The following is a 9,313-nucleotide window of genomic DNA, read 5'->3' on the forward strand; positions in this document are numbered from 1 at the left end:
ACACTTGCAACATGAGTCTGAAACATGTGAAACACTTGAAACAATACACTTGAAACATATGTATAGAGCCACTGTAACATATGCAACATCCAAATGAAACACTTGAAACATATGTCTGAAACAGCTGAAACACTTGAAACATAGGCTTACAACATATGCAATATCCTGGATCAATTTGCAACCTTAAGATGAAACACATGAAACATAAGTTTAAAACGTCTGAAACACAGCATTGTCGACGGCCACAACCTACTTGGTGAAGAACTCCGGTACCTAGCAAGCTGGGTCAGGGGGGACGTCGAGAGCAACGGTCTAGCGTACATCCCTGGAGCAGCGTGCAGGCCTCCCCTTCCTGCCAACGGGCGCGCCGGATGGGGGGCGCAGGCGCAGGCCTCCCCTGCCTCTCCTTCTGCGATGGGCGAAGTGGATGGGGGCATGGCGCGAGACGCAGAGCAGCACGGGATGTGGCTGGACGCGGCGACGGAGAGGAAGGCGGGCGGGAGGCGTGGCAGAGTGCGGTTGCAGAGCAGTCGGGGGCGCTGCAGCGATTTTTTTAAGAAATTACCATGTTTGAAGAGTAGCGGATAGAAGAGAATCGTCGGTCCACCAACGAGGCTGGACGTCCGCTGGACAGAGCATTACCGCTGTACCAGACGCTAGCGTGTCCTCGTCCGAAGGGGTGTTCGAGGCGAGCTTCTTCTCGCCGGACCCCAAGGAGCGCTCTAGCCAATACCTCGGCATCTGGCACCACAGCATCTTTGCCGCGGACCGTCGTCATCTGGGGTCGCCAACTGCGTTGCGCCGGCCATCTCGGCCTTGCCGCCGCAGCGTCACTCACGCTCACTGTCACCGGCGAGCTCCGCATCCTAGACGACACGACGGCAAACGGCACTACCGCGGCGCTGCTACTCTGGTCGTTGAACACCATCTCGCGGGTTGGACGGGTACTTGGCGTTGCTATGGGACAGCTTCTGCTCCCAACAGACACCATACTATCCTGGATGCACGTCAACTTGTACGTACTCTTGCGGACTTGCGAACGGCAGTATCCTGTCGCCGCTGCTCTAGTCCTCGAACGCCACTGGTGAGTTTTTCCCCTGGTCGTTGAGGCTGACACTGCGACTTTAAAAATATTGTCTGATTTAGAGATTATGTTGCGGATTCTACCTAATTTGAAGATTTAAATATAGAGAGCTAATTTACCTATATGAGATATTTACCTGTATGACCCTCAAAATAACGTGTATTCCTTCCAAATTCTATTTTTTTTTAACTTACGTGTAAGGTACGAAAACGAAATTCCCTATGTTTCTAGCACTTAACAAAAAATAATAAAATGCAGAGTTCAGTTTGTCTTTTTTTAGATTTGGAGTAATATTGTGCAAATAAGGTCACACATATAAATGTATATGATTATATGTCTTATTAAGTACTGCTATATCATATTCAATCAGGGGCCGAAGAAAGAAAGGGGCGCCGTGCGTGCTCTTATCCTTTGTGGACCATGGGCCTTAAGTGGGAACCGGATGTTTGTTTCCGCGGCGGTTCGTATGGAGCGTTGGGCCGAATTATAAAGTGCCCAGTTGTTCAGCCGTTCGTTAAAGGGCCTTTGGGGAGACGCTGGCTCTGGGGGCCCGGTCGCTCTGCCGTTTTTGCCACAGCAGCGCACACGGCCTGCCTGCTTGTTCTGCATTCATACTTGGCACATGGCAGCGGCTCTCAGTCTCAGCTCCGTTGATTTGATCTTGCCCTAGCTAATTCGTCTTGAAAAGGAAAAAAGAAATGGCCGAAGGAGATCGTTTCTACTTCATTTACGGCATCGCACGTTCCATTGGATATATATATGCCATACATGTGTAAGTATAATGTAGCGAAAATGCACGCATAACAATAATGGTGGTCACTGGCACAAACGATAAATGTACAGTCACACGCAGATGCGTGATCGATCTTGAGCAACTACGTACACATCATCACTCCCAGACGACACCACGCACACACTGCTGGAATATACACACACGCTACTGATTCAGATCAGCTCCACACTCACACACTGCGTCGAAATCAATTAGCGAGACATGCATAATAGCTAGCTAGCTAGCAACTTCACTGACGTAGACGACGGCGATGACTGTGTCAAACACTAGCTAGCTAGCTAGCTAGCTGCAGCACGTACCCCGATCCTCACAAAGTCATAACTAATTAACAAGCCCTCCATGGATGATGATACTGAGAGACTGATGAGATGATGCATGAAGCGAGCTAGCTAACAAGAGCTAGCTAGCTAGCTTGCTAGCATCAACCAGATGATCAGACGTCGACGACCCTGAAGGAGTCGCGGTTCTTGATGACGATGTCGTACATGTGGACGGAGGAGAACCTGGCGAAGTCGGCGGGGAGGGAGATGAGGTCCAGGGACCCGCGCTTGTGGAACTGGTACAGCGCCGGATCCTCGTAGTAGCGCTCCCACCCCAGCGCCCGCAGCTCCGACTCCAGCTCCGCGTACGACCGCACCACCTGCCCGCTCGGCGTGTGCACCAGCGCCTTCCGCCGCCGCACCGCCTCGCCGCCCGCCGCCGCGCCGTTCTCCACCAGGCGCACCACGCCGTCCTTGAACACCCAAACGCCCGACATGCTGGTGAATTGTTGATCGATAGATGGTGGTAGCGATCAACAGCTAGCTTAGCTAGTTAGCTACAAGCAAGTCGTCGATCGTCGTTAGCAAAGCTAGCTAGCTGACTTGAGGGAGAGATGGTTAGCGTTGCTGCTGCTGGGGAGTATTGGGGGTGGATGGATGGATGATTGATGAAGCAAGGGAGGCCGATCAAGGGTGTATATATAGAGCATGAAGGGTAGAGCAGGAAGCAAGCCAAAAAGTGCCAGAGGTATATATTGATGATGCGGGGTAGATGTGACATGGATGTAGGAGACATACAACACATACATATACATATACATATACATATATGTTATGTATGTGAATATATACACCACTAGCTAGCTACATACGGGGCACGTACTAGATATCATTATGCTGATAATGAATGAATGAATGAAGAAGGCAAATTAAGGGAAAGGTAAGCCAGCTCTCTAGCTAGAGATCAGCAGAGAACATACATCTTGGTTTGCAGTGTGGGGTCGCAGTTAGGTTAGGTCACGCGAATGAACGAAAGATGCTGTTTATTCTGAACAACGAAATTAAATTAGCTAGAGAGGAATCGGAGGAAGATATATTAAACTTGAGTGTATGTACACGGGATCGGAGAATATATGTGTATACATGTATCTCTATATATTGTGTAACAGTGTTAGTTAAGGATTCTCTCTGCTTCGATCCCCAATGTGCTTGATAAGCTACTTGGAATATATTTGCGAAAAGACAGAAATGAAAGATCCACGCACAAGTGCACTGCACGGATTGTACAAAAGTGTGTGGATAGTGGCGTGCATCCGACATCATCCATATATAATTGCACGCACTGTAGTATGTAGTCTCCGGAAAAGCAGTAAATCGTTTCATATATTGGAACCTATACTGCCATATTTTATGTTCAGACCGAATTCAGGTGACAGATCAGGTTGAGATGGCGCGATTTCACCACGTGTCGCGCCACCATCACGGCACGCGTAGCAAAGGCAGAGAAATATCTCCAAATTTTTGCATCTTTTGATGGGGATGTTTTGGAGTGGAAATGTTTGCTTAATTGCAAATGGGGCGATCTATCTATCTAGCTATACTAAATGTTCATATGCATGCATTTGTTTACAAATAAAGTTAATTCTGTGGAAGTTAGATAAGTATTCGATCGCTTGTCGAGACAAAAAAAAAAGTATACGTTGTGTGCGGAATCCTACCAACCTTTTCCCCGAAAAGAAAAACAAAAAGGATCGGGGGGCCAAATTTTCACTACTCAAGGGAATACGATTCACTCGCTATAGTTTACTCCTTTACTTAGCCATCGCACAAGAGAATTTGGGCTGTACGTGCTCATCCTTAGAGCTAGCATTTTTTTTCTCTCTTTTTTAGCGAAAGGGAATTTGATCGATCATCGAGATCAATCTTGCCTTTTATCGTTCAGGAACAAAATTGATGATTCTCGCTCATTGTCAAGTATATATTTTGGTGTACGGCAGGAATAATGCGGGATGCAACGCAATTGATGTATGCTTTTCTCTGTAGGCAAGCTTGGAGCATCTGCAAAGAGAGATTTTGGCTTATCCTAGTTTCCCCTAGTGCGGCCTACGTGATGGCACATTTGTTGGATCCGTTGGTTACCTGGGTATCCGAGTCAAAGTATTAATAAGTGTCACGTTGGCTCATCCAATGGTTAAGGACGCAACTGCGACCTCGTCCGACTCCGAGGATGAGGTTTCCGTCTCGTCCGACCCCCAGGGGCCGGGCCATGCCTCGTCCGACTCTAAGGACAAGGTCTCCGACTCGCCCGACCCCCGGGGGCCGGGCCACGCCACGTCCGGTCCCACGGGGAGGGCTCCACCTCGTCCGACTCCGAGGACAAGGTCTCCGCCTCGTCCGACCCCTAGGGGCCAGGCCACGCCTCGTTCGGTCCCGAGGGTCGGATTCCGTCTCGCCCGGCCCCTAGGGCGAGATTTTCGCCTCGCCCGATCCCGAGGGGTCGGATTCGCTGCCGAATAAAAGCAGTGGCCCCAGGGTGGGACCCGAACCGCTTCAACCACTATGGCATGAAGGCGCACGCCCGGGGCGGTCACATCAGGACGTGCTGGGAGACTCGCGTCGCCCACCGCGTCAATAGGTCGGCACTGTGTTGCCAACTCCCTGCCTGACCACCGTCCAACGTCAGTCAATCGGCGTCAGATTGACTGGCACCGTACCGCCAACCCCCCGTATGGCCTCTGTCAGAGAACCCTTTGACCGTTCCATCCGCTCGGATGGGATGGAAGGCAAGAACGACGCACGACACCCGCACGTATGCTGCAGCAGCCAACAGGACTCCGATACGACACAGCTACCACCACGATCTACAGGGTCAACGGGACCCACGTGAAAAGGAGGACGGCACACCTCCGGGAGCCTTATTTCCCTTTCTTTTTCCCTCTTCCATTCCGTTGTAATACCTGCTTTCTCCTTGGCCTATAAAAGGGAAAGCAGGGCATCCCACTAAGGGGCATCGGTTCATCGCATCGCATATCGCATTGCATCACACCAAAACCACTAGCATCGAGCCTTGAACACATAGCTGAGCAGCAGCCGAGCTCTCGGTACCCTTTCGTTCTTTCCACCAGAGACTTGGACATGTCATTCTCTCGCCCGTTTGTAACCCCTACTACGAACTTTCTAGTGCTAGTAACACGAGCAGCAATCACGAATTGGGCGTAGGGACATTCTGCCTTAACCAGTATAAACCTTGTATTTTCTTAGCATACCATCCGAGTCAGACGCGCAATATATAAATTTACTCGTTGGTGTTTACTCGAACACCGACAGTTGGCTACCTAATTCCCTGTAAATTAAGTGTCTATTTGGGACGGCTTCACTTCAGCTTTTTTTCAGCTCGCTCTACATGCTATGGATTCATCTAAGGGCAATATTATATTAGACCTTTCATAGAAAAACGTCTTATTCATGGTGTTAGAGTTAGACCACATGTCAAACAGGTCCACCTGCTCCACAAACTCCAGAGCAGAGCTGTTCCATGGTGGAATTAGTGGAGCATAGCTAGAAAAACTAGAGCGGAGCAGCCCCAAACAGGCGCTAACTTGGCATGCTATAAGCTAGCTGATGGATTCATAAATCTCAGAGCCGGTTCGGTGTACAGTACGTGGTGATGAACGCCGCAAAGGAAATGCTTGTTTTTTGTGTGTGTATGTCAAAGTCGCCTTTTCACGTATATATTAAGCTGCTGTGTGTGCCAAAATTAAAGTTCTCCTTATCTTCCTCCTGAATCTCTATGCATTACCAATAATAGTCGTGCTTGCTAGGTATAAAGCTACGTGTCCTACCTAGCTAAACCATCCAGCTGGAGAATTTGTGATATGGGCCCTGTTCAGCTTACCTCATATTCGGCTTGTTCGGCTTGTTTTTTTAGCCGGAACAGTGTTTTTCTCTCACAACAATTCAGCCAGAACAGTGTTTTCAGCCAGTTTCAGCTAAGTTTCAGACCAGTGAACGGGGCCATGGTAGTATATGTATCTGTGGTGATTCTATATTAGTACAGGAATAAGATCATACTACTGCTGGGCCGGCATGTATGCGATTACTTACAGCCAAGAAACTCTAGAGATGGGGAATCATATTCGATTAATCGATGGATGGATCGTACGCGTATATCGCATGCCGCTGTACACACACACGCAGACACACATATTCTCACGTACGTGTAAACTGTACACCAAATCTTTAAGATAGTAACCAGTTAGCATAGAAAGGCGAGCTCGTGCATGCCTAACTATTTTTGACGAGTTGAACACGTGATGATGGGGTCTGATCGATCGACTACACTAATATATTCGTGAACGGCTGCATGCATGAGCGAGCTGATGACCAGTCGATATATATGTCCATCTTTCATGTGTGATTCTCTCTCGTTTTCAGCATGAGAATATTTAGAGGTTTAGACAAATATGGCTTTATTACGTAACAGTCGTAGTATTTTTATTAGACGACTGATCTGACTAGATGACTACTGGTGGTGACTAGGATGCATGGTTTCCACAAGTTACAGCATACTGCTAGCTCTCAGGTCAAGCTCAAGATGCCAAATTTTGTTCAAACCAAGCGGGAATTGTCCATGTTTCACACTGCGTTTTGACGATCGTGTCAGCCAGCTTTGCTAGGGTTCCAGATTGGCTAGATATACATGCTTGGATTAGCACGGAAGTTAGCCGGAAGAAGCTATATTAGACTTATGTCTCCGAGGAGTCACTGATCATGTGTTGCCATATATCCATTGTTAAAGGGGCATGGCTACAGCCGAGACATCCGGATGGACGCGGACGTCCCGCGCAGCCCACCAATTTCTCCGTCTTGCTTTGACTCAGCACGCGCACCCCGCCCTCAATGCTGTGCCCGCCGCTCCTCGCATCCGGACTGCCGTGCAGCCCGCCCCCGTCCGCCTCGCCCCCGCCTCGCAAGCGCACCCAGCACCCGTCGCTGCGCCCCGCTCTTTCCCCTTGACACCCTCCTCTCTCTCCACATGGGTGGTGTAAGGAAAATGGACCCTAGGCCTATTTACTTTAGATTTTGGTGTTTGATGACCTAACACAATCAAATTGGACTAATGAATTTACATGTGATTGTTTTGTAGTTCAATAGGATACAAGACGTGACTTGGACGAAGGCGACGTGATGATCCGATGATCAACACCTTAAGTAAGACCTTAGGAGCACAAGAGAAGACCCAAGATATCAAGCAAAGTCCAAGCACGAACATAGGAACCAAGCCTCATGCAAGATATCGAAGAAACGAGCTCACAGAAGTGACCGGACGCTGGACCGGACGCTGGAAGAAAATGACCGGACACTTCGATCAGTGGCTCGGCAACAACAGGCGTCAGCAGCAGCGACCGAACGCTGAACAAGCAAAACGACCGGACGCACCGATGGCACTGTTCATCAGTCCGGCAACACGCTCAGCAAGTGACAGGACGCTGGTGGCAAACCGACCGGACGCAGGACAAGAGCGTCCGATAGAGTACAGAGAGGTTTCCAGAGCGGCGAACTTGTGACCGAACGCGTTCGGTGGCAAGTGACCGGACGTTGGCAGTGTCCGATTAGTTGTTCGCGGCTCCAATGGTCGAGGCAACAGGACGCGTCTGATTAGGACAACTCCAGCATCCGGTTAGTAGCAGAAAAGCGGGACTTCGTCCCCAACGACTACTTTCTCAGTGGGGCTTATAAATACAACCCCCAACCGACCATTTGTAGAGAGTGGAGCTGAGAAAATATACCAAGGGTGTTGATACACCATTTTAGTGATCTCCACTTGTATAATGCTTAGTGATTTATTAGGTGATTAACGTAGGTGCTTTGCGAAGTGCTTAGGTTGATTATACCACCACTTATGCGCTTGATCTAGGTTTAGACCTAGTGTTTAGTGAGGTTTGCATACCTCTTACCACTCGGTGCTTGCGCACACCATTATTGTACATCGGAGGGGCTTGTAGTCTTGCGAGATCACACCAACCGCATTTGTGGTGTGGCCGCCACCGTGTACCGGAGGGAACAAGGCCCACGACGTTTCGGCCGGAAGCTTGATAGTGAAGACGGCGGGGAACATCCGGGAGAGGCTTGCCGAAAGGCACATCGGAGACCCACTTGCACGTGGGAATGGCCCGAGGCCATCCACGGAGTTATCCGACCGAGAGCTTGGCCCTTGCGAGGGATTCCTTGCGAGGGGCTCCAACGAGAACTAGGGGGAAGCTTGCATGATTCTCGATACCTCGGTAAAAATACCGGAGTCGTCGATAGGAGTTTGCATATCTCTACCTTGCTGTTTAGCTTCCGCATTTATATTGATTGTATTACTTCTTTTTGCGGTAAAGATAGCAACACACTAGCAAAACCGTAGTTGCACATTTAGATAGTTTATCTTTTGCATAGATTTTGCTAGGGTTAGAAAAAGAGGCTATAGTTTAGAGTTTAGAATTTTTAAGTTGTCTAATTCACCCCCTCCTCTTAGGCGTCACAGTCCCCTTTAATTGGTATCAGAGCCGGTTGGTTGAATTTAGACCTTTGACTTAACCGTCGTTAAGCCGATGCTATTTAGAGTGGTTGTGATGGATACCTTTAGGCCTCTGCACTTTGACGGCACTAACTTCCCTTATTATAGAGCTAGAATGGCTTGCTACTTTGAGACGGTTGATTTGAGAGTTTAGAAAGTCGCTCGTGATAGGATGAAACCCATTAAGAATTCCGATAAACCCACAAAGAGTGATGAAAAGGAAATACATTTCAATGCTAGAGCTAAGAATTGCTTGTTTGAATCATTTAGCATAGATGTGTTTAACCAAATATTCACTTTAAATACGCCAAATGAAATATGGTTAAAACTCCAAGTGCTCCATGACGGCACATTTAATGTCCGTGAGCAAAAGCATTGTCTAGCTAAGCAAAATTATAATACCTTTATAATGAATGAAGATGAGCTTGTTCGTGATATGTATTCTCGTTTGAATCTAATTATCAATGAGCTCCCCTCAATAGGACTAACAAAGCTAGATGATGTGGACATCCTGAGAAAGATCATCTCCGTGCTACCACAAAAGAAATATGCAAGCATCATCACCATCCTTCACAACATGGAGGACTTGAGCACCTTGACCCCCGCCATAGTCA

The 9,313-nt window shown here is 48.5% G+C and overlaps 1 protein-coding gene across 1 annotated transcript; it reads right to left on the reverse strand.

Annotated features, from left to right (window-relative positions):
- Positions 1-1,891: 1,891 nt before the first annotated feature.
- Positions 1,892-2,795, reverse strand: LOC136458020 (flowering-promoting factor 1-like protein 1). The gene has a single exon (XM_066458026.1). It carries the CDS (start codon positions 2,632-2,634, stop codon positions 2,311-2,313), a length of 324 nt encoding a protein of 107 aa, XP_066314123.1. The 5' UTR covers positions 2,635-2,795; the 3' UTR covers positions 1,892-2,310.
- Between the last annotated feature and the right edge of the window lie 6,518 nt (positions 2,796-9,313).

This window comes from Miscanthus floridulus, chromosome 6 (genome assembly GCF_019320115.1).
Source record: "Miscanthus floridulus cultivar M001 chromosome 6, ASM1932011v1, whole genome shotgun sequence".
Classification (NCBI taxonomy): Eukaryota; Viridiplantae; Streptophyta; class Magnoliopsida; order Poales; family Poaceae; genus Miscanthus; species Miscanthus floridulus.

Excerpts from the sequence above, each read along its gene's own strand:
- LOC136458020 (XM_066458026.1), bottom strand. The coding sequence starts at position 2,634 with ATGTCGGGCGTTTGGGTGTTCAAGGACGGCGTGGTGCGCCTGGTGGAG.